Source organism: Hyperolius riggenbachi, chromosome 10, assembly GCF_040937935.1.
Source record: "Hyperolius riggenbachi isolate aHypRig1 chromosome 10, aHypRig1.pri, whole genome shotgun sequence".
Taxonomy (NCBI): Eukaryota; Metazoa; Chordata; class Amphibia; order Anura; family Hyperoliidae; genus Hyperolius; species Hyperolius riggenbachi.
Window position 1 is genome coordinate 36,134,485 of NC_090655.1, and position 24,432 is coordinate 36,158,916.

Below are 24,432 nucleotides of genomic sequence, written 5' to 3' on the forward strand. Positions count from 1 at the left end.
GAGGAGCTCACAATCTAATTCCCTACCAAAGTCCTATGTCTATATTGTGTAATGTATGTGTTGCAGTCTAGGGCCAATTTAGGGGGGAGTCAGTTAACGTATCTGTATGTTTTTGGGGTGTGGGAGGAAACCGGAGTGCTTGGAGGAAACCCGCGCAGACACTGGGAGAACATACAAACTCTTTGCAGATGTTGACCTGGCTGGGATTCGAACCGGGGACCCAGCGCTGCAAGGCGAGAGCGCTAACCACTACGCCACTGTGCTGCACGGTTAATTAGCGAAAACACTAATTTGGTTGTTTGTGTTTTTTTTTTTTTTTTAAATAAGATTTATAATTTTCTAAAACTCTAAATTTAGTTTTCTTGGTCAAGTATATCAAGCCAGAGTACCCCCTGGAACCATCAGAAGTACCCTCTGGGGTACTCATACCCCACGTTGAGAACCTAGGTGCTAGAATAAGCAGTGCAGGTGTTGAACCTTGCTTCGTAGACACATCAGCGTCTGTTATTACTGATAGGAATTGCATGAGCTCATGTTGATCTTGTCTTACAGGTATTTCCTCAAAGTGACCATAGTAAGGCGCATTTCAGACCTGGTGAAGGAGTATGACCTTATTGTTCACCAGCTCGCTACCTATCCAGACGTCAATAACTCCATCAAAATGGAAGTTGGAATTGAAGACTGTTTGCACATAGAATTTGAATACAACAAATCTAAGTGAGTATTCAGACTAGTCAGGCTCTATGCAAGCGGTTGCCAATGTTTTTGCTGCACAAAGCAGACCCGGACCTGGCAGCTGACACACCCGTCAGGCTTCCTTGTATGGGCGTGTGATGCAGGCGGGGCTACTAAGACTGTAACATACAGTCTGTTATGTGCAATGAATTGGAGAGTGTAAATTTTGCAATGTCTTTGGCCATTTATTGGCTGTGGACAAATATTTTGCAGTTGCTGAGGAAATTTTTATTGACATGCTGTCATTTTAATGTTTGATTTAAAGGGCTATTTTTGTGCAGTGGTGGTGCCAGCTTAAAGGGGAACTGAAGAGAAAGGTATATGGAGGCTGCCATGTTTCCTTTTAAGCAATACCAGTTGCCTGGCAGTCCTGCTGATCCTCTGCCTCTAATGCTATTAGTCATAGCCCCTGAACAAGCATGCAGCAGATCAGGTGTTTCAGACTTTAAAGTCAGATCTGACGAGACTAGCTGCATGCTTGTTTCTGGTGTTGTTCAGATACTACTGCAGAGAAATAGACCAGCAGGGCTGCCAAACAACTGGTATTGATTAACCCTGCTGGCGGATTGCTAAAAAATCGCCAGGGGGCAGCAAATCTTTTTTTTTTTTTAATTTTTTTTTTTTTCATGTAGCGAGACAAAGTCTCGCTACATGATAGCCGCTGCTCAGCGGCATCCCCCCAGCCCCTCCGATCGCCATCGGTGATCAGGAGATCCCGTTCAAAGAACGGGATCTCCTGGAGGGCTTCCCCCGTCGCCATGGCGACTGGGCGGGATGACGTCACCGACGTCAACAACGTCGTGACGTCATAGGGGATTCCGATCCACCCCATAGAGCTGCCTGGCACTGATTGGCCAGGCAGCGCACGGGGTCTGGGGGGGGGGGGGCAGCTGCGGCGCGACGGATAGCGGTGGATCGGCGGGTAGCGGCGGCGATCGGGCACTGCACGCAGCTAGCAAAGTGCTAGCTGCGTGCAGGAAAAAAAAATTATGCAAATCGGCCCAGCGGGGCCTGAGCGGTGCCTTCCGGCGGCATAGCCCGAGCTCAGCTCGGGCTTACCGCCAGGAAGGTTAAAAGGAAATAAATATGGCAGCCTCCGTATACCTTACTTCAGTTCCCCTTTAACTACACGGATTCTATTTTTAGTCATGTAGCCTATTGAGGCCTGACCTGTTAACATATCTTAAAGAGCTTTTTTCACCGTCCAATATACCGATAGTTACAAACAAAATTGTCTTGTAATTTAAGCCTGAATGTTGCTTGCTATCGTATCAGTAAAAATCCAACACCAAAGCATTAACCTTCCTGGCGGTAAGCCTGAGTTGAGCTTGGGCTATGCCACGCAGGAGGATATCTCTGCCCCTGGTGGGGAGATTTGCCCCATTTAAAGTGCTGTGCGCGCAGCTAGCACTTTGCTAGCCGCGCGCACAGCTTGATCCCCGCCGCTCTGCGGCGATCGCCCACACGCAGCGGCGGAAGAGGCCCCCCCCCCCGCCAGAGCCCTGCGCTGCCCGGACCAATGAGTTCCAGGCAGCGCTATGGGCTGGATCGGAGGCGTCTGACGTCATGACGACAGGAGAAGCCGAACGGGAACACGTTATATACGCGTTCCCCTGTTTGCTATTGATGCTGGCGACGATCGCACTAGAGGGACACATGCGCCTTCTAGTGGTGTTTCATGTAGCTGCCACTCTGGTAGCTTTACATGAAACAAAACAAAAAAAAAAAATGGATTTCTGCCTATGTGGCAGAAAAAATTAACCGCCAGGAGGGTGAAAGGGATACTGAAGTGACAGGTATGTGGTGGCTGCCATATTTATAATACCAGCGATCGCCGCTAGGAGACTGTTATATGGCGAAACCGCCAGCTATTTACATGGTACAGCACTGCAATCTATGCTCTCCTGCCTCCCAAGGGGACAGCTGTGTCACATGACTGTCCTCCTGGGAGGCAGGAGACCGATCAGCTCTCATAGGCTGATGTCTGTGAGAGCCGATCACATTGATTAGGTGATTTGGGAAGGGGGGGGGGGTTGTTACAAAAGTAGAAAAAAAATAGCAATATTTATATAAAAAAAAAAAACAAAAAACAAAAAAAACAAAAACAAATATTTGTTAAAAAAAAACCTTTAAGAGCGATCAGAGCCCACCAACAGAGAGCTCTGTTGGTGGGCAGAAAAGGGGGAGGGGGGATCACTTATGTGCGAGTTGTATGGCCCTGCAGCAAGGCCTTAAAGCTGCAGTGGCCTAAATAGTGAAAAATCGTGTAAGCCTACGGTCCTCAAATGGTTAAAGGACATTTTTAAATAAAATTCTAAGTCACCAGTTACTTTACCTGGAGCTTCTTCCAGCCCCCTGAAGTCCTCCTGTTCCCTCACCATCCATCTGTGCTGCTCAGTTAGTCCACCTTCCCCCTCCGAATGCTGCACGCCTCCTTCATCGCACTTGTGCAGGAATTCAAAGTTTCTACTGCACAGAATTGCTCCCTGCAATGGGAGTAACAATCATGGAGTCACAATCGTAACAGGGCAATCATGAGTAACCATGTCACACCCAAAGGAAGTAGAGATCAGAGGACATTTCCCAGCATTACTGTAGAAAAAATGTGACTGTGCTAAAGATAGAGGGGCTGTGATTTAGGCGGAGCATTGAAATAGTTTGCAACATTTTTTCCTTGGTTGCACGGTTCACTGCCCAGCTCATCCACATTCAGTGCTATGGCCTCACTTTCTGAACAGGAAGTCAGCCAGTGTAGCAGTCTTACACCCGCCTAGATGGGTGTACAGCTGCAGGCAACCTCAGCAATAAAATGGATCTTTAAAGTGTACCCGAATTGAAGGCCCTATTTCCACTGCCCAGATGCGATCGCAATGCGCCACATCTAGCCACGGTGACTTCCGGAAGTCTGGATGTGGCTGTCTGTGCAAAGGGGAATCTGATGCGTGCTGCGGATATCTGCAGCATGCCATCTATAATTTCCACGGGTTGCATTGCAAATGAAAATTCACATGCAGTGGAAACTGCTCCATTGACATGCATTGGCTTCAGTTTTGATGTGATGTGAATTCGTGGCTAATGGAAACAGGCCCTAAAAAAAAAAAAAAAACCAAAAAAAAAAACCCCTAGACACTTACCGCCGTAGAGAGAATAGTCTGGAATCTTCTTGCTACCTTTCATTGCCGCACGGTGACCCTCTGAAGATGCCCAACAATATTTTAGAATTCGGTGCTCATGGCTGCACACCCCTCCGTGTATGAGCGCAGCCGCACTGCGCAGGTGCGGCCCACGGCATAGTATTGAGTCACTTGTACACTGCTTATTCCTTTGTGTACAAGTGGCTCAGTGCTACTATGCAGCAGGCGAGAACCCTACTGGCACCTGGGCAGTGCAGCTGCTCTTGTACTTGCATGGGAGTGTGGAAGGCTCAGTGAGGACTGGGGAAGACTCTGGAGTATCCAGAGATTGTGTGTGTGTGTGTGTGTAGTGTGTGTGTGTAGTGTGTGTAGTGTGTAGTGTGTAGTGTGTGTGTGTGTGTGTGTGTGTAGTGTGTGTGTGTAGTGTGTGTGTGTAGTGTGTGTGTGTGTGTAGTGTGTGTGTAGTGTGTGTGTGTAGTGTGTGTGTGTAGTGTGTGTGTGTAGTGTGTGTGTGTGTGTAGTGTGTGTGTGTGTAGTGTGTGTGTAGTGTAGTGTGTGTGTGTGTGTGTGTGTGTGTGTGTGTGTGTGTGTGTGTGTGTGTGTGTGTGTGTGTGTGTGTGTGTGTGTAGTGTGTGTGTGTAGTGTGTGTGTGTAGTGTGTGTGTGTAGTGTGTGTGTGTAGTGTGTGTGTGTAGTGTGTGTGTGTAGTGTGTGTAGTGTGTGTAGTGTGTGTAGTGTGTGTAGTGTGTGTAGTGTGTGTAGTGTGTGTAGTGTGTAGTGTGTAGTGTGTGTAGTGTGTGTAGTGTGTAGTGTGTAGTGTGTGTAGTGTGTGTGTGTGTGTGTGTTTTTATTTATTATATGCCTTCAGATTTGCTTTAAACTTGAAAAGTGCCACAAGTAGTAACTTGCACTCAAAATGTGTTTTCCAACTTCAGTTTTTGGTTTAGTTGCTTTAAAAATGATGGTTTTTACTTTTTGTTTTCTAGATACCACTTAAAAGATGTTATTGTTGGGAAAATCTACTTCCTTCTCGTCAGAATAAAAATCCAACACATGGAATTACAGTTGATAAAAAAAGAAATTACTGGAATAGGTAAAGGGTTATTTTTTTCCATATTCCAGTTTTTCAGACACCTTGTGTGGTTAGTGTGCGAAAACGTGCGTGCGTGTTCAACAGCATCTCCAGTGTTTACTAGGGCAAAACATGCGTGCGTGTTCAACAGCCTCTCCAGTGTTTATTAGGGCAAAACATGCGTGCGTGTTCAACAGCCTCTCCAGTGTTTACTAGGGCAAAACGTGCGTGCGTGTTCAACAGCCTCTCCAGTGTTTACTAGGGCAAAACATGCGTGCGTGTTCAACAGCATCTCCAGTGTTTACTAGGGCAAAACATGCGTGCGTGTTCAACAGCCTCTCCAGTGTTTATTAGGGCAAAACATGCGTGCGTGTTCAACAGCCTCTCCAGTGTTTACTAGGGCAAAACGTGCGTGCGTGTTCAACAGCCTCTCCAGTGTTTACTAGGGCAAAACATGCGTGCGTGTTCAACAGCATCTCCAGTGTTTACTAGGGCAAAACATGCGTGCGTGTTCAACAGCATCTCCAGTGTTTACTAGGGCAAAACATGCGTGCGTGTTCAACAGCCTCTCCAGTGTTTACTAGGGCAAAACGTGCGTGCGTGTTCAACAGCCTCTCCAGTGTTTACTAGGGCAAAACATGCGTGCGTGTTCAACAGCATCTCCAGTGTTTACTAGGGCAAAACATGCGTGCGTGTTCAACAGCATCTCCAGTGTTTACTAGGGCAAAACATGCGTGCGTGTTCAACAGCCTCTCCAGTGTTTACTAGGGCAAAACATGCGTGCGTGTTCAACAGCCTCTCCAGTGTTTACTAGGGCAAAACATGCGTGCGTGTTCAACAGCATCTCCAGTGTTTACTAGGGCAAAACATGCCTGCGTGTTCAACAGCATCTCCAGTGTTTACTAGGGCAAAACGTGCGTGCGTGTTCAACAGCATCTCCAGTGTTTACTAGGGCAAAAGGTGCGTGCGTGTTCAACAGCATCTCCAGTGTTTACTAGGGCAAAACGTGCGTGCGTGTTCAACAGCATCTCCAGTGTTTACTAGGGCAAAACGTGCGTGCGTGTTCAACAGCATCTCCAGTGTTTACTAGGGCAAAACGTGCGTGCGTGTTCAACAGCATCTCCAGTGTTTACTAGGGCAAAACGTGCGTGCGTGTTCAACAGCATCTCCAGTGTTTACTAGGGCAAAACGTGCGTGCGTGTTCAACAGCATCTCCAGTGTTTACTAGGGCAAAACGTGTGTGCGTGTTCAACAGCATCTCCAGTGTTTACTAGGGCAAAACGTGCGTGCGTGTTCAACAGCATCTCCAGTATTTACTAGGGCAAAACATGCGTGCGTGTTCAACAGCATCTCCAGTGTTTACTAGGGCAAAACATGCGTGCGTGTTCAACAGCATCTCCAGTGTTTACTAGGGCAAAACGTGCGTGCGTGTTCAACAGCATCTCCAGTGTTTACTAGGGCAAAACGTGCGTGTTCAACAGCATCTCCAGTGTTTACTAGGGCAAAACGTGCGTGCGTGTTCAACAGCATCTCCAGTGTTTACTAGGGCAAAACGTGCATGTTTTTATTTTACAATGTGAATATTCAGTTGTCATGGAAATGGTGCATATAGACAAATAACCTGTCCTGTGTGACACCGACAGTGGCCACATATAAATGCACAGTTATACGTTAGGGAACAGCGGCGTGCTTGGTCGATTCCCAAAAGATCTGAAATCGATCAGGAATCGAAAGCTGAAATTGAACGGGAATCTGTGTGTGGTGTATGGGCAGCCGACCTTTCTCTCTGTAATTAGATTTGACTAGAGAGAGATTTGTCTTTTGGTCAAATCTGCTCAATATCACCTGATGTATGGCTTCCTTATATCTTGATACATGATGAAACACCCTTTGATTGAATTTGTATGTGGTTCATTATCAGGAATCACAACTTGTACGCTTCTCTTCCAGGTCCTAGTACTACGACTGAGACTGAAACTGTTGCAAAGTACGAGATCATGGACGGTGCACCTGTAAAGGGTAATTGTTTTCTTAACATAGGAGCTGTTAACTAGTTGCTTCTACAGTACATATTCTGAAAACAGTAATGATTTGATTCAGAGATTTTTAATGTCGTCTGAGCCAAACATCCCAGCCTAGCCTTGTAAGATTACACACAGCGAGCCCCAGTCCCAGGCTTTAGGCCTTTGTGCAACAGATCGTTGTCCTGGTACAAGTTTCTCCGTATTGGGCAAGCACAAGTTTGGTCTGCAATTTTAGTAACAGAACGTGTCTTTAGCCTGTAGGCTAACTATGCATCTGTACAGCCTCGGACCAGTAATATGACAATCTAGCGTGTGTATGGGCATTAACCCAGAGTAGAACACTCGCCATTAGAGATGGTCATTGAGATGCAAAAACTTCAGGCTTCTATGCAGCTTGGAATTGGGCCATTTGGATGAACGTCTTGTGGATTTTGATTGGTCCAGTTCCAAGCATACAATTTTTATGCTAGCCAGGATTTGTCGCATCTTGTTGACCACTTATGCTCACTTTGAGTATTATTGCTACATCAGTTAAAGATTAATCTGGATGGTAAATGAGATGGCAATCTGATTTAATGCAGGATTATGCAAATTTATGCAGCTTGAAAATGGACTAATCGAGTCCCGCCAAGGTGGAATTTGGTCTGTGTGCTGCATAAATTTGCATGATACTGCATAAACTCTGATTTCTTTCCATCTCATTGACCATCCCTATCCAGTAAATGTGTCTTCTGAATTATCGGGATGCTAATGTATGCCTGCTCCAAGTGTATAGCAGAGGTGTTAAATACAAATTGAAATCTGGGACCAAATCGTGGGTAAACCTCAACGTCAAGTTGCCACCTCCTTCCCGTTATACAGTTCTCTGGTGTCTCATGCCTCTTCCCTCCCCTACACAGATCCCTGGAATCGGTGTCCTTCCCTCCCCCCCCCCCCCCCCCAACCAAACATTTCCCAGGTGTCTAGTCATACTCTTTCTCCCCTATACAGTTCCCTTGTGTCTAGTAAGCCCCCTCCCCTATACAGGTCCTTGATATCTATTGACCATGCTCCCCTATACAGTTCCCTGGTGTATAGTGCCCCCCCCCCCCCATCCACAATATGGGATTCCATGGTGGTCTTGAGTGGGCCAAACATAATGCAAAGTGGGAAAACCACTCGGGGCCAAATGTAATGGCTCTGCGGTACGGATTTGGCCCACTGGCCAGAGTTTGACATGTATTGTGTATAGCTTGAAGCATTGCTGAAGGCCTCCAGTTTGTACTATTCTGTATTTATTGAACACTGATATTTGTTAATCTTCAGGAGAGTCAATACCGATCCGGCTGTTCCTGGCTGGATATGACCCCACCCCCACAATGAGAGACGTCAACAAGAAGTTTTCTGTGCGATATTTCCTGAATTTAGTCCTCGTAGATGAGGAAGACAGAAGATACTTCAAGCAACAGGTATCATGGTGCAACTCCTACCTTTTTGTTAAAGGCACATTATGACCCAAAAGAGCTTTCTTTGCATAGTGGCTGGCAAGTTGAATTACATGTTATGTTAGGCAGGGATCACACATGCTGGAGTTATGCATGTTTTGCTGCAGATGGCAAAATGTGCACGGCTGCACTGGCCATTTGAATTCAATAGGTCCGCTTGGGAAGTGCACTCGTTTTGTGCTCTTGGATTACCCTGGAATGTTAAACTGCACAGCTTTCTGTATTTCTTTTTTTCAGTATGGTATGCGTGTTCGCAATTACAATGGATTCTGCTGCATACAAAAAATTGCTGCAGGTAACGCAGTCGCAAAAGCACTATGACAGGAATTTTGAAAGGAAATGCTCCTGCAAGTGTTTTCTCCCTGCCTTAGTGTACTGTACAAAGAGAACCCAAACTAAAAACTGATCTTGCCCAATAATTGACATTAAAGGGAAGGTCCAAGCAAAATAAAAAAATGAGTTTCACTTACCTGGGGCTTCTACCAGCCCCATGCAGCCATCCTGTGCCCTCGTAGTCACTCACTGCTGCTCCAGTCCCCCGCTGGCAGCTTTTCGACCTCGGAGGTCGGCATTGCGTACATTTTTACGCATTCCCGCTAGTGCAGGAACATTAACACATACATTTTTACGAGTTAGTGGTTCAATGCGTAAAAATGTACGCATTGAACCACTAACTCGTAAAAATGTATGTGTTAATGTTCCTGCACTAGTGGGAATGCGTAAAAATGTACGCAATGCGGCCCGCCGACCTCCGAGGTCAGAAAGCTGCCAGCGGGGGACTGAAGCAGCAGTGAGTGACTACAAGGGCACAGGATGGCTGCATGGGGCTGGTAGAAGCCCCAGGTTAGTGAAACTCATTTTTTTATTTTGCTTGGACATTCCCTTTAAGGCTAGGTTCACAATGGGACGTAATAGTCGTGCTTTTTGAAGTCTTATAATGCTGTTTACAGGACTGCAGTATGCATTACTCTATGCGACATTTACAGTGCGGCGTGATCGTTAGTCCCCTTTTACACTTAATCAGTTGCTCTGTTACAACTGAAAGAAAACTGATTTTCAAAGTAATGCCCATGTTTTCCTATGGCACCTTTTACACTTAACGCGCTTTAACTTTTTCACAATGCACTGCTATGGAAAAACGCGTACTAACGCACACCAACTGATTACCGTATATACTAGAGTATAAGCCGACCCGAGTATAAGCCGACCCCAACTTTTACCAAAAAAAACCAGGAAAAATTATCAACCCGAGTATAAGCCAGGGGTAGAAAATGCAGCAGCTATAAATATGTATGAAGTGTCAGAAAAGTGTAATCAAATTAGGGAAAGCGTTTAAGCATTAGCAATATCAATGCACAAATAGGGGTGTTCATTACCAGCACAGCACCAATTAAAGATTCTCTGAAGCAAGAATAAATCTCGCTTCAGAGCTCATAGTTAGCAGGGGCATGTGTGCCCCTGCTAAAACACCGCTATCCCGCGGCTAAACGGAGGTCCCTTCACCCCCAAACCCACTCCCGCAAGACTTGGTCGCAAAGTTGGTCGTTCCTGGAGGCAGGGCTAACGGCTGCAGCCCTGCCTCCAGTCGCGTCTATCAGCGGCGCATCGCCGCCTCTCCCCCGCCCCTCTCAGTGAAGGAAGACTGAGAGGGGCGGGGGAGAGGCGGAGATACGCGCTGACAGACGCACGTAGGGCAGGGCTGCGGCGGTTAGCCCTGCCCCAACCAGGAAGCGCTCCCCCGCTGCACCGAGGGGATTTGGGGGTGAAGGGACCCCCGTTTAGCGGCGCAATAGCGGCGGTTTAGCAGGGGCACACATGCCCCTGCTATCTATGAGGTCTGAAGCGAGATTTATTCTCGCTTCAGACTCTCTTTAAACACTAACAAGATGGATGGAGAGCCCCTTTTGAAGCCCCTCCAGGGGTCCCAATGCAGTCACAGCTTCTGCATCCCTATTGCTACACCACTGGCAGTAAAGTGCCCCCGCCATATGTCAAGTGTAGTAGCAACATCCTTGTCTACCCCACCAAGTGCCCACTCCATCAAATGCCAGTCAGCTCACCAGGGCAAATACTTCATTGTGCTGGTGCAATCTCCTTAAGCACAGCAGTGAGGTGACAAGGCGCCCAAGTCCCTAAAACCCCCTCACCCCCGCAGAGCGGAACAAAGCCTTTTCCTGCTGTCTGTGCTCTTACCAGCATACACTTAGTGGTGTCTACCATCCTTGCCGTTAGAGCGGAACAGCAAAGTCTTTGCCTGCCGTGTCTCCCCCCCCCCCCCCCCCACTCTTCCGGATATGCCGATTGTTGAATAGCAGCATTGGGAGCTTTCACTCACTTGTCATAGCGAGCAGCTAAGCATTTGCCTGCCGTGTGTCTCCCCCATGCCGTGTGTTTCCCCCATCGGTATATGTTGACACGCTGATTGATGCTCAGTATAGCGGGACTCCGGAGCGGGAGCTTTTACTCACTCGTTCTCGCCGCCAGGATTCCCCTGCATGCCTGTCATGGTCTCACTCCGATGATGCCCTCTGCTTGGCGTCATCAGAGCGAGACCATAACAGGCAGGGAGGGGAATCCTGGCGGCGCCGGCGAGAACGAGTGAGTAAAAGCTGCCGCTCCCATCCCGCTATACTGAGCATCAATCAGCATGTCAGCATATACTGATGGGGGAAACACACGGCATGGGGGGGGAGACACGGCAGGCAAATGCTTAGCTGCTCGCTCTGATGGGTGAGTGGAAGCTCCCGATGCTGCTAATCAATACTCGGCATATTCCGGCGGGGGGAACCAATGCAGGAACATACTTTGCTGGGCATTTGGCAGAGGGTGCACTCAGGGGGGGGCACTTTTACATGTGGCAGGGGCACTTGGGCACTGCTATGGCTCGAATATAAGCCGAGACCCCCACTTTTGGGACCATTTTTTGGTCCCAAGAACTCGGCCTATATTAGAGTATATACAGTAAGTGTAAAAGGGCGCTTAGTGTAATGTGTTGCTTTGTGGTAACGCACTGCATGCAGGCGTTGCCTCTAAGCACACGTTACCAAATACAGGGAAGCTTACTTAACGTAACGTAACATGGCGGTAATGTGTGGTACGAATTTTTTGTTGTGTTTCTGTTGAACAGGGAACGCAACGTCCCGCTGTGAACCTAGCCTTAGGCCTCTTACACAGAAAGACGTTGCGTTTGATGCGACGTTAAGGTCTCATAACGTGCCCCTAATGCAACGCATTGAAAGACTATATAACTTGGATGTTATTTAGCCCTGCATTTGGTGCGCCGTTTTTGTCGCACAGTGATGGAATGAAAACGGCACATGCGTTACAAAGAAAAAGAAAAAAGAAAACCTTGCTGAATATGTGCAGTCTAACGCAGCTAAAACGTGTATAACGCACAGCATGCAGCACTTTCATTTAACGTGCAGAGTTAGACACCAACGCAACGTCTGCACTGTGAACAGCCTATTGATTTTTCATTGCTGTAAGTTATTGTGCGTTAAATGTTGTTGTAACGTGCGACTTTAACGTCCCACTGTGAAAGAGGCCTAAATGTTACTGTGAAATCTGTTTTTTTTGTTTTTGTTTTTTTTTAACCAGTTCGGCCTATCCGGACGAGCTTCCTCGTCCAGATAGGCACTGCTGTTCCCGCCGCATGGTGCGCGCGATCGGGCGCGCTCCCGCCGCCCGCCGCTAGCCCCCCGATCAGTGAATGGGAATATAATTCTCTTTCACCGATCAAATTTCCCTGTAGAAATACCGACGCTTTCTATCCAGAGAGTGCGGTATTTCTGTCCCCAGGAAACTTCTCCTCTGCTTTTAAAGGGAACCAGAGAGGAATGCTACGTTGAAATAGAAAAAAGATTGTATACATACCAGGGGCTTCCTCCAGCCCCATAAGCCTGAATCGCTCCCACGCCGCCATCCTCCACTTCCTGGATCCGCCGGTACCGGGCCCGTCATTTCCGGCAGACGCGGCCAATTGTCCGCATCACAGGGGCTCCCTCCATACCCGTACGCATGCGGCTGCGCAGTAGGCAGCCGCACGCGTACCTGTATGGAGGGAGCCCCCTGTGATGCGGAGAATTGGCCACGGCCGCCGGCCGACTTGCGGCAATGACGGGACCCGGTACCGGCGGTTCCAGCAAGTGGAGGACGGCGGCGTGGGAGCGATCCAGGCGTATGGGGCTGGAGGAAGCCCCAGGTATGTATACAAGCTTTTCTTCGTCCTCTCTGGTTCCCTTTAAGTTCCTGGATGCGAGATCGTTCGCATCCAGGACTTTTTCCACTGTGGTCATCTTGTGGCCAAATAGTAAATTGCACCCACATACATTTTAAATTAAACAATTATGATGTTTTACATTTAAAATAAGCAGTTTCCCTCCCACACCAAAAATTACCCACATACATTTTTTATTAAAAAAAAACAAAAAAAAAACATAAATAGTTACCCAAGGGTCTAAACTTTTTAAATATGCATGTCAAGAGAGTATGTTATTATATTATTTAAAATTATAAGCTTATAAATAGTGATGGACGCAAATTTAAAAAATGCACCTTTATTTCTAAATGAAATATCGGCACCATAAATTGTGATAGGGACATCGTTTAAACGGTGTAATAACCGGGACAGATGGGCAAATAAAATACATGGGTTTTAATTACGGTAGCGTATATTAATTTCAAACTATAATGGCCAAAAACTAAGAAAGAAATGAAAAAAATTCATTTTCTCAATCTTCCTGTTAAAATGGATTTAGAAAAAAATAATTCTTAGCAAAATGTACTACCCAAAGAAAGCCTAATTAGTGGCGGAAAAAAAAACAAGATATAGATCAATTCATTGTGATAAGTAGCAATAAAGTTATAGGCGAATGAATGGGAGGTGAACGCTGCTCGAATGCATGAGATTTTCGGCACTGCGGTGCTGAACCGGTTAATAGAAACCTCTCTCCCCCAGGGTGTCCTGCTGCGGCTAGGATCATGTTGCATGTTGGAACAACTGCTACACAGGCTCCCAGAATCACAAATGGACACCAAATTGCAAAAACATTGCGAATTTTTGTGTCTTTCATGCACTTTTTTTTGTGTGTGTGCATTTTTGAGATGTAGCTAGATAGTATTTCTCTTTCTCTCCCCCCTCCCTCCCTTCTTTAAAGGAATCCTCAGCTAAAATAAAAAAAAATCTGCTTTACTCACCTGGGGCTTTATCTTCTCCAGCCCCTTGCAGCCGACTGTCCCACGCTGACCGCTCCACCGCCATCCCGGGCTCCCTGCTCGGTGCAGAGGCCGACCTCAAGGTCGTCCTTACTGCGCCTGCGTGAAGCGCTGCTGGCAATCATGGCCACGTTGTCAGTGGCGCACTACGCAGTATGCCGTGGACAACGTGGGCTTGATCGACAGCAGCAATTCATGCAGGCGCAGTAAGGATGACCTCGAGGGCGGCCTCTGCACCGTGTAGGGAGACCTGGACGGCGGCGAATCGGCGGCGATCGGAAACTGCACGCAGCTAGCAAAGTGCTAGCTGTGTGCAGTAAAAAAAAAAAATTTTGAAAATCGGCGCAGCTGGGCTGGAGAAATCCTCCTACGCAGGTTACCCCGAGCTGAGCTCGGGATAACCGGCAAGGAGGTTAAAGGACAACTATCACAAAAAAATGTAAAAGTATAAAATGCATACATATAAATGTACTTTTCTTCTAGACTATATTGCCATCACTTACAGCTTATAGTGAAAATCTGACATCAGAAAGGTTCGCAATCTTTCCTGGTCCTCTTGTTTAGATCCTTGGTAGAGGTGGTCAATGAAATGCTACTTTTCACAATTTGTATGACCTTTAATTGCAAATCCTATGCAGCTTTGAATCAGGTCAGTTTAGGCGAACACGGTGATTCCAGCGCTGGAGACTTGGGCGCAGACGGCGCCACCATAGACTGTAATAGGAATTACAGCTATAGCAGCTCACAGGGAGTAACTTTGTCAGAAGACTGTGCTGAAGTTACTTTTAAAAAACAATAATTCGGCTTCCAGCAATTATTTCATTCCCCACCATCCATGGTGGCCTGGAGGGGGAATAGTATTTAACACGCCCGGTAACTTGTGCAGCAGCAGGATCAGCCGTATACCGGCTGTATCCTGAGCCCAAGTCTCCCGTTCGTACTCCAGTTCAGGTTGTCAGGAAGTGTATTGGATTGGCCCAAGTGTCTGTCTTCAGTCTTCAGAGCCTTGTTGTCACCACTTCGTTATTTTTGAACTATGGGAATGGTAGGAGGGTAACGGCCGTGTTGGTCAAACCTGCTCCTCTTTTATTCCTATTGAGAAGATTATCAGAAAGGGTAGTACATGGTGGGCATCATGGAAGAGACAACTAGAGGATCACTGTTATGACATCAGAAATGTGGAGAAGACACTTTACAGAAAAAGACAATGACTGGGGACCAGCAAGAGGTGAGTATTCTGCTTTCTCCCAATGGGCAAACTCTTTACTGAAGGTTTAAAGTGGGAAGGGGGTTATACTCCCAAAACTAAAACTTTTACTGCAGAGAGCAGTAGAAATTTCCTTACCTCTGGTCATCGGCAAAGGCAAATGTAATCCTTGCTGGCTGTCTGCATATGTCTTCACTCTGCCCCTTTCTTCTGCTGAATCGACACCTCACCCTAGCAACAGCGAAGTCACTTGAGCAGAAAAGGAGGAGGGCAAAGTGAAGATCCATGCCATGCTTATGAGCCAGTGATAAGATAACTGTTACTTGTTACTGCTCTCTGCAGTGAAAATACGTTTTTAGACACAGGAAAGGCTTGGGAATGCTTTCAAATGTTCTTTTATTTAATTAAGAGTAGTTTAAAGTGGTATTATACTCCCAAAACTAAAAAGTTCTTATTTAATATACTTGCATTGGATTTGTAGATTGTGCATTAGCTGCAAGGAACCAGCTTGCCGTGGTGAGTACTCACATTTCACGGTAAGGATGCCAAATGCTCAACATTGGCCTACAGTACCTTCTCGGTCAACAAACTTGTAAAACCAAGAAGTTTGAATTATGATACCATGTATTGGCTAACTTAAAGGAAAAGAGTAAGCTTTTGACTAACAAGCCTTTGTCAGCATTCAGGAATCAAGTCTGAAGAAGTGTTAGAACAGACAGCTTACAGTGCCGTATCTTTCAGAACATTAGACGCTCTGGACCCTGGGAAAATGAATAAAACCCTAAACCTGGTGCGTCTTATAATTCAAATATACTGTATTCCTGGCACCGGAATATACTTCCCGCATCCTGCCGCTCTGCTCCTCGTCCCCTCACTGCGGTTGTGCAGCTCCATACGCAATCCTCTTCTCCACCTGCAGCTTACCTTACACTGCAGCCACCTGCTGCTATACAGATTCACTTCTCTGTACTTCATGGCTGGCTACCTCCTGATTAGTGACCCTTGAGCCGTACGTCATGCCTGATCCCAGCGACCGTGCACCACTGGGATCACGCATGGGACCACTATTATTCCTAACCACTGGCCAGGAAGATTGGAGAACCCAAGCAGTAGTGGAAGAACACAGCCGCAATGTATGGGAAGCTGCAGGAGGAGGAGAGAATCTGATATGTAACTGCAGGACCAGAGGGAGGGGGAGAAAAGAACGACGGCGGGATGCAGTATGGTACATTGAACATCAGGAGGTCATCGCTAGAGAACAGAGCCGCCAGCAGAATAAAAAGTGAAAAAGTTGTAAAATTGCTTGGGAGGCAATGGTGGACTTGCCTCCGAAAAGCAGACACGAACAACTGTGCAAATGAAATACATTATAGGTCCCTTAAATGATGCAACACATTTCGCAATTTCAGGCAATAAGATGGAGGACAAACTGTGGACAAAGACAAACGTTGCTGTATAATTTTTATCTTTGTCCACAGTTTGTCCCTTATCTTATTGCCTGATGAAGCGGGCTGTGCCTGCGAAACGCGTTGCATCATTTGGGGTACCTATAATGTATGTATTTAATTTGGACAGTTACTTGTGTCTGCTTTCCGGAGGCAAGTCCACCACTGCCTCCCTAGCAATTTTAAAACTTGTAACACTTTTTATCCTGCGGGCGCTTCTGTTCTCTAGCAATTATATTGTCCACCCCTGGTGGAGGGGTGACCTACCCCTATCTTTCCAATCTACAGAGAGCGACATCTTGATCGTGAGGACAGGTCTAATCTCCTCACCTGCCTATACAGTGAGAGGTAACCAGAGTTTGTGAGTATCTCAATCTCACACTTATACTTTTCTACCTTTTCCAATACATTCTACACTATATTGGGCTCTCGGTGTCTTCTCATTTTATCAGGTGTTTGTAAGACAACAGAATTCCAATGTTTCTGTCTTTCATTCAAACAGGAGATCGTCTTGTGGAGGAAAGCACCTGAGAAGATCAGGAAAAGAACCAATTTTCACCAGCGCTACGAGCCCAGTGAACCACAAGCATCAGCTGAAGAGCCTGAGATCTAGGAGTTTGTATAGCTCACCATAGATGAAGGACAGAACCACAAGGACAAGGCCAAACCCTCCCACCCTTCTGCCTTCGTCTGACACTGCTGTTCATTATACTACACTAAACATTCTGCGGGTCTGTATGTAATTCCACTTGTACATATATAAATACCAAGTGCTTTTGCTGAAACACTGGACCTTTCTCAGACTAGCATTTTATATATAACTTTTAATTTTGGGATTTTTGCATTGAACATGCATCAAAGCTAAAACAAAACAGCCAGATGTCTCACTCTCTCCTCATGCATGTAGGCTGATGTAAATGGTAAGAGAGCCTTATAATTGGTGCGTCTCATAGCCACTCTTATTGCATTGTCCATCTTGCTGGGAAATTCCGTTCCCTTTTTTGTTTTGAACAGGCAGGTCTTGCATTAACTGTGAATCATCCCAAAATTCATAGGATTCACTTTGGAAATGAAGGCTTTATTAAACATTTTGAAGACATTTCTGTGTGTGTCCATTTTATTTAATGCCTGTCCTAGTCACATGTGCCACATCAGTTTTTGTTTGCTGTCTTCATTAACATTTTACGTTGTACTTTTTGTTGTTTTTTTGTTCCTTGACATAAAATTAAAATTACTTTTTGTCGCTGATCATTTTTTTTTGTCTGTTGTGTGAACAGCTCCGAGGAGTGAAAAGATTGCCACCATTAAAGGTTGGTGCGTTCTAACTGTGACCTTTCTAAGCGGTTTTTAAATATGTGATAGTGTATCCGAGGCAACATGAGATAAACGTGTATGTAAATTACTAAACATATTAATAACCAAGCTGTTTTATTTTGCAGCCTGAAAGAGTTAATTTCTAGGCATGGGAGTGTCGGCTTCTGTCTTGGTAGCTTGTCGGCAATATAGTAAACATCACTGATAAGAAAATTACAGCCATTAAGATTTTCCTGGCAGGATACAACTTCTTAGGACAGGGAGAGATAAAATACATGAACTATTGACGGTTTTCTAACTCTGGGACACTTAATAGGGTGCCACTGATTAGAGAGAGTAAAACATTCAACCTACTTTGTAAATGTTTAAATATAAAATCAAGCCATGGGATATCTCAAGAAGTCCTTTTTAGGAGTATAAATACAATTATTTATCTCATCGATTTATTTTCACCTCAGGTTCACTTTAAAGTCCAACCAGGGAAGGACTTGAGGTATCCGAAAGTATAGCCCCCTCCTAGTGGTGCCGCCTCTGGGCACAGCTCCGCCTCAGTTTGTCACGAGTGCTATCTTGATTGCTCTGTTGGCTGTAATTCAGTGGAGTCGGTGAAATGAGATGCTAATCATTTCAAGCTGATGCAAATTTAGTTAATAGAGTTGTTAGGGCTAATGCCAAGCAGCATTGCACAAGATTTGCACCAATTCTAATCCTTAGCATCTCCTGGACTGTCTCTTTAGTGGACTCCATCTCAGTGTCTGTTGCCATGTACCATCCATACCCTTATAGAGCGCCCTCTACAGTCCGATTGACACAGGTGCTACTTTAGCCTTTCCCATGATTCCTGCAACTGGAAGTGGAAAACCACAATGGTGCATTATAGTGGTGTTGATGATTAGGCCTCAGAGCCAGCAGAAGACAGACCACAGTAAGGCCTCTTTCCTCTACATGACGAGTTGAACAGTAGGGATGGTCAATGAGATGCAAACAATTCCAAGTTGATGCAAATTTTTTTGCAAATCTATGCAGCTTGAAAAGGACCAGTCATATGCAGCATAACATTTTCAAGCTGCATAATATTAGCATCAACTACGAATTATGTCCAGCTCACCTATGAAATAGCAAGTTGTGGTACTTTCTCAATGCCACTTGTCTGTAAGGCCCCTTTTCCACAAACAGCTGAAGGTGGTGAAGTCCACCGGCAGGGCACTTGCTAGCGCTGGACACAGGTGGTGGACAGGTACAATTTCAGTAAAATGAGTAGTGTGCATAGGATGGGATATAATTACGGCAAAGAAAAAAGCTTGAAGGTTGAGGGAGAGATCACAGTTGTCTGTGGGAACAGCAGACTATTCCTCACAAGTGTTTTTCCTCATGATACGTGTGTTTGTGTCTGTGATTAAATGCAGCAGGGTCCACCCCTCCCCAACACTACACAGGATTGCAGATGGCACATGAAAACGCAGGGGCTCCACAGAAAAGCATTTTGCACTGTTTCAAAATGCCTGCGAATCCACCAAGTGTGATCCCTCCCTATCCCTTCTGTACCAAGATGACTTAAAGTTAGCTATGTTGACTTGTTAAAATTGTCTTAGAAAATAAACATGTGCTCCAAAAGAGGAAACAGTTTGTGGTAGATGTGATAATGTTCTTAGTCACATTCCACTTCCTCTTTAGTTGTGTGAAAAATAGTTGGCACCTAAATTTACCCTAAAGAACAGTGAGGACGACAATGTTTGGGCATGACTTGGGCCTGGTTAACTTATGAGCTGTATCACCGTGATGTTGCACTCAGTCTCTGATATCCTTACTCTCTTTTAAAGCAGTAGGATCAGCCATACTATGCCAGGGAATAAAACACATATATAAGTAGATAAATACTTGATCTACTTACATAACACATGTATTATACTGTCCACGTTTTGATTTCAGTGAATGTTATATAGTAAATTACGAGAATTCTGTTCCTGGTGGGGGCCATGTCTAACTCGTGATATCCTTTCTGCCCTTAACTTTTTTTCTTGTCTCCTCCAATCGCTGAGTCGCCTCAGCCTTGCTTGTAAACACAAGTGAGTAGGGGATTAGGTTTCAGATAAGCAGCTGGCAGGGGAATAAAGGGAAGAGGAGGAATAGTTTATAGATAAAAAGAACCCCAAGCATGCAATTCTTTGGCACTAACTACTAAAGGGCCAGTGTTCCTTAAGTATGTGATAACTCCAAATCATAACAGCAGAAAAAGTTTTGAATGCAGGATTAGCATCTTTATCACTTAATACACTCAGACCAGTTGCTGTTGAAATTTGATTTTTATGGTGACGATACCGCTTTACTGCTGACTATATATGAGGACAAGTCTCAGATAATTTTCAACCAGGTTAGCCTGCCAGACGTCCATACACAGGCAATCCAAATTGAATGACCTTAAAAATAAAAACGCAGCGAGAGGTATGCTCTCATAGTGAGTACTGCTTCCACAGTTCACTTGCAAAACACACACTGTGCGAGGGAATAACTACCACCATGAGTGAGGGGATTGACACAACCTCCCCTTTCATCCCCTGCGCACCGGATAATTTATTTCAACTTTGCATAACACTCTCAACGTCGTTCTCCAGCATCTATAGAAACCATGTAACTTTCATAGTGTAAAACCGTTTTAATATGCGCCCAAATGGCCCCAAATAAAAACTGCATACACAGGTATACTTGAACAATTGCATATAACCATACCGTTCCGGTCACCTCTCAGCTCTCACCTCATACATGTCCCGGTTTGGCAGTACTAGGAAGTTGATTAGTGTGCGTCCTGGCTCCACACGCTAATCAACTTCCTAGTAATGCCATTAATGGAAGATCAGTTGGCACGTCCGTTTTGCTGGTCTGTAAAATCTACAGAAAGTCAGTCTGTTCAGCTCAAGAGTGAACCAAGCTTTACTAATTCTCCTAGCTGGACAACATAACTGATGTTGCATACATCATTAGTCACCTATGCTTTTAAGGCTGGCTTGAGTCTCATCAGACCATAGCAAAAGGTTGCTAGGCAATTGTACCACCACAGTTATGTGGACATGCTTTCTAAGACTGGGAGCGACAAGTGTGAAGTTCCGCCCCCTGTCTGAAAGAGGCCGAACTGTGTCAATCAGGTCTTAGGGAAGAGCCGATGGCTGCCTCCGTATGGCCATTCGACTGCGGGAACATTAAATACTCCTTTCTAAGATTGCTGCAGAATTGTTCTGTGTTTTCTAGACACCGATGAGTCATTTGTGGAAAAACACATTTAGGCTTGGCTGTACGTAGGCATTTAGCTGCAATCCCTATTTGTAAAGAATAGATGCTAGCTACTGCTGTGTAACTCTTCTATCCTAGCCAATAATGTCTCTGTTTTCAAGGACCAGAGAGCTGGCACTGGCCAGGTCCTCAGCAGTGACAGCACTGTATCCTTTGGTTGTGTGACATGATGCAGTCTTGTAGCTCATTGCCCATTTTCATCCATCAAAAGGAAGCAAAGCCATATTACCAGTAGTTGTTTCAGCATGATGAACAATAAAATAACAAAAAAAAAAATCTGTGACTCAAAACCGCTGCCTACATCACCGGCGTAAATCTGTTTATTTGCAATTCTGCACACACAAATGAATTTTTGCCTTTGACCAGAGTTCTTTAAGAGTAAGTGCACTTTTGGGGGGAAAAATGGCATTTGAACTAAGCTTCCTGTTTAACTGTTTATTGCGTTTGACATTAAAGGAGAACTGCTACGAAAAAATTGTAAAATTTAAATTACATACGTATAAAATGTATATTTGTCCCAGAGTAAAATGTATTATCAATTTTTCCTATGTTCCTGTCTCCGTTGGTAGTGAAAATCTGACAGGTTTTGGACTAGTGTATTTCCACATGGGGAATTCTTTAATATTTCTTTGTTACAAATATTGAATAGCAGTAGTTCAGTTCAACTGTCAAAACAGTGTGCAGTGATTAGGGAGGCCAGTCTGGCATCTCTGTATAGATCCTTTTCAGTAAACTCTTTTGTAAAGCATAAGATATACTGAGAATCCCCCATGAGGCCATGAGCTAGTCCAAAATCTGTCAGTTCTGTCAGCTTTTTATTGCCTACTGTGACAGTAGCATCGGAGAAAAGTAATTTATAGAGCATTTTACTCTGGAATAAATGCACATATTATAAGTAGGCATTTTAAATGTTATACTTTTGTGACGGTTTTCCTTTGATCCGGCTGTGCAGTATATGTGATGTAAAATATTTTATACTGTCATCTCTGTAAATGGCCATGATTTTGCTGTGGGAATGATAGCGTTTGTATGTCGTGGGACTTGTATTTAATGAATATCTTGGTCCACCCAGTTTTTTCTTTGACTGTATTGCTGGCATTCTGCTTGCAGCTTGTCCTGCTGTCAATTCTTATCTCAAACCTCTCCAGTTGTCCGATAATGACAGCTGCATGGGAATTCTAAAGGTGGCCATATATCAGACGACCTTGATTATTATAATCGAATTGGATGAAAATCCGTGTCGCCAAGTGCATGCCTGACAAAGTGACCAATTTCGGGACTGAAATTGGTCGCATGGTTGATTGCGCATGCTGCAAGATGTCGGGCTGAAGTTAGTTAGTCGGGTGTATGGCGGCCAATTTTGGAACAAGCGACAAAACCCCTGCTGCCGCCGCCGCATTGTATAACTCTGCCCCCGTGTGAGCATTTATACATTACCTGTCCGGTGTCGGCCTCCACGCGGTTTCTGTCAATCTTGCCGGGTTCTGCATACACTTATAGACGCTAGCGGCGCATTGCGTCTGACGTCTGCCATTATGCACCGCTAGCTTGTACGAGTGTATGCGGCTGTTACCTGGCAAGATGGATGGTCACCACGCGGAGGTCGCTACAGGACAGGTAATGTATACATGCACACACTGGGGGTAACATTTATACATTAGGGGGGATGCGGCAGGCTCAGCCGATTTTTCCTGAAAAGTTCATGCTGAAATTGGATGGGAATCTACCTGTAGTATATGGGCAGCTTCGATTTAGACAAATTTATCTCTAATCATATTCGATTAGAGATAAATTTGTCTTTGTCAAATCTGCCCATAATCTTCAAGTCTATGGGCACCTTAACTGTCCTCCGTTCTGTGGATAGGCTACTAAATTGTAAGGCATTGTACTAAAACACAACCAAAATCTAGTAGCTGTATTTGACTTCATACCTTGTACACTGTGCCTCATTCTATAATGTAACCGGAAATATCACATGCTGTACTGTATTCTGCCCTCACAGGCTAAGCTCTGTATGCCTAAATGCCCTTTCTGTACTGAAATCTGGAGGTAGTGCTCACTGAAACAAGCTGGCACTGAATATTCTGTGTGCTGAGGATTATGCTGTATTCTCACTCCACCTAAAGGTGCATACATGCATCCAATTTTGATTGGTCAATTTTGCCACTTCATGTAGTATGAGGGCCAAAAGATTTTGATGGTGGAAAAATTGGCCAATCACAATTGGATGTGTACCAGGTTTACTTTCTGTCTACTTGTGACTAATAAAGTATGGTGGCTGCTGTGTTTGGCCGCATGCATGAAGAAGGGCCCAGCTGGATAACGAAATCTGATAACGATCAACATCGTTGTCAAACTTGGTTAACAATAAATACTGTTGCTAAAACAGATGGGAAATAACGAAAAGATATTAACGTTAAAAATTGTTACATAGTTAAACAATACAGCTTAAACCAACCCTACTCACGCAGAACCTTCCCTTGGTGGTGCATAAAACTAACCACTCCCCTAGTGGTGCCTGACCCTAACTAGCCAGCCCCCCCCACCCCCCCGTGTTGCCTAAAACTAACCGCTGCCCTAACCACTCCCCCTGGTGGTGCCTAACCACGCCCTCTGCATAAACACCCTCTTACACATAGAAACGATAATCGCTTTGATAATGTAAAATCTGTACATAGAGACGAAATGACAAACTATAACATTGCAAGCTTCTAAAACAATAACATTCTTTAAAAACTATAATGTTCTAATGTTGTTAACAATATTTATTGCGGCGCCCTTTTTTTCTGCTTTTTTTTTTTGCAGTATTAACGATAATTGCATTAGTCTATGGCGGCGCCCTTTTTTCCCTGCTACCCTTTGGTCCATTTTCAAGCTGCATATAGTTTGTATCAACTCAGAATTATTTCTATCTCAATGACCATCTCTACTGATATGTTCTGAAGCGGTTTTCTATTTAAAGGACAACTGTAACGAGAGGAATAAGGAGGCTGTCATATTTTTTTTTCTTTTAAACAATACCATCTGTAAGGCTATCCTGCTGATCCTCTGCACCCAGTACTGTTAGCCCTAGATCCTGAACAAGCATATGCAGATCAGATTTTTCTGACAAGATTAGCTCCATGCTTGTTTCTGGTGTTATTGAAATACTACTGCAGCCAAATAGATCTGTAGGGCTGCCGGGCAACTGGTATCGTTTTAAAGGAAATAAATATGGCAGCCTCCATATTCTTCTCACTAAAGTTATAAAAATCACCCATAGCATTGCATTAGCAAGAGCTTTTTAAATCACTAGCATTTAAAAAGCTCTTGCAGTGTAAACCAGCCTGAACTGAATCGGGGAGAGAAGTGGCCTTCGACACCAGGGAACTGTATAGGGGAGAGAGGAGGCATTAGATACCAGGGAACTGAATAGGGTAGAGGGGGAGGCATTAGATACCAGGGAACTGAATAACAGAGAGAAGGAGGCATTACACACCAGGGAACTGTATAGGGGAGGGAGAAGAGGTCCCTAGACAC

At 45.1% G+C, this 24,432-nt stretch overlaps 1 protein-coding gene across 1 annotated transcript in view; it reads left to right on the forward strand.

Annotated features, from left to right (window-relative positions):
* Positions 1 to 17,413, forward strand: part of VPS26A (VPS26 retromer complex component A) — a 41,086-nt gene extending 23,673 nt beyond the window's left edge. Inside the window, exons 5-9 of the mRNA XM_068257728.1 lie at positions 553 to 717; positions 4,855 to 4,961; positions 6,891 to 6,959; positions 8,270 to 8,412; positions 16,817 to 17,413. Coding sequence (XP_068113829.1) covers positions 553 to 717; positions 4,855 to 4,961; positions 6,891 to 6,959; positions 8,270 to 8,412; positions 16,817 to 16,927 — 595 coding nt within the window. The 3' untranslated portion in view covers positions 16,928 to 17,413. The remainder of the gene's footprint in view (positions 1 to 552; positions 718 to 4,854; positions 4,962 to 6,890; positions 6,960 to 8,269; positions 8,413 to 16,816) is intronic.
* The last annotated feature ends 7,019 nt before the right edge of the window (positions 17,414 to 24,432 follow it).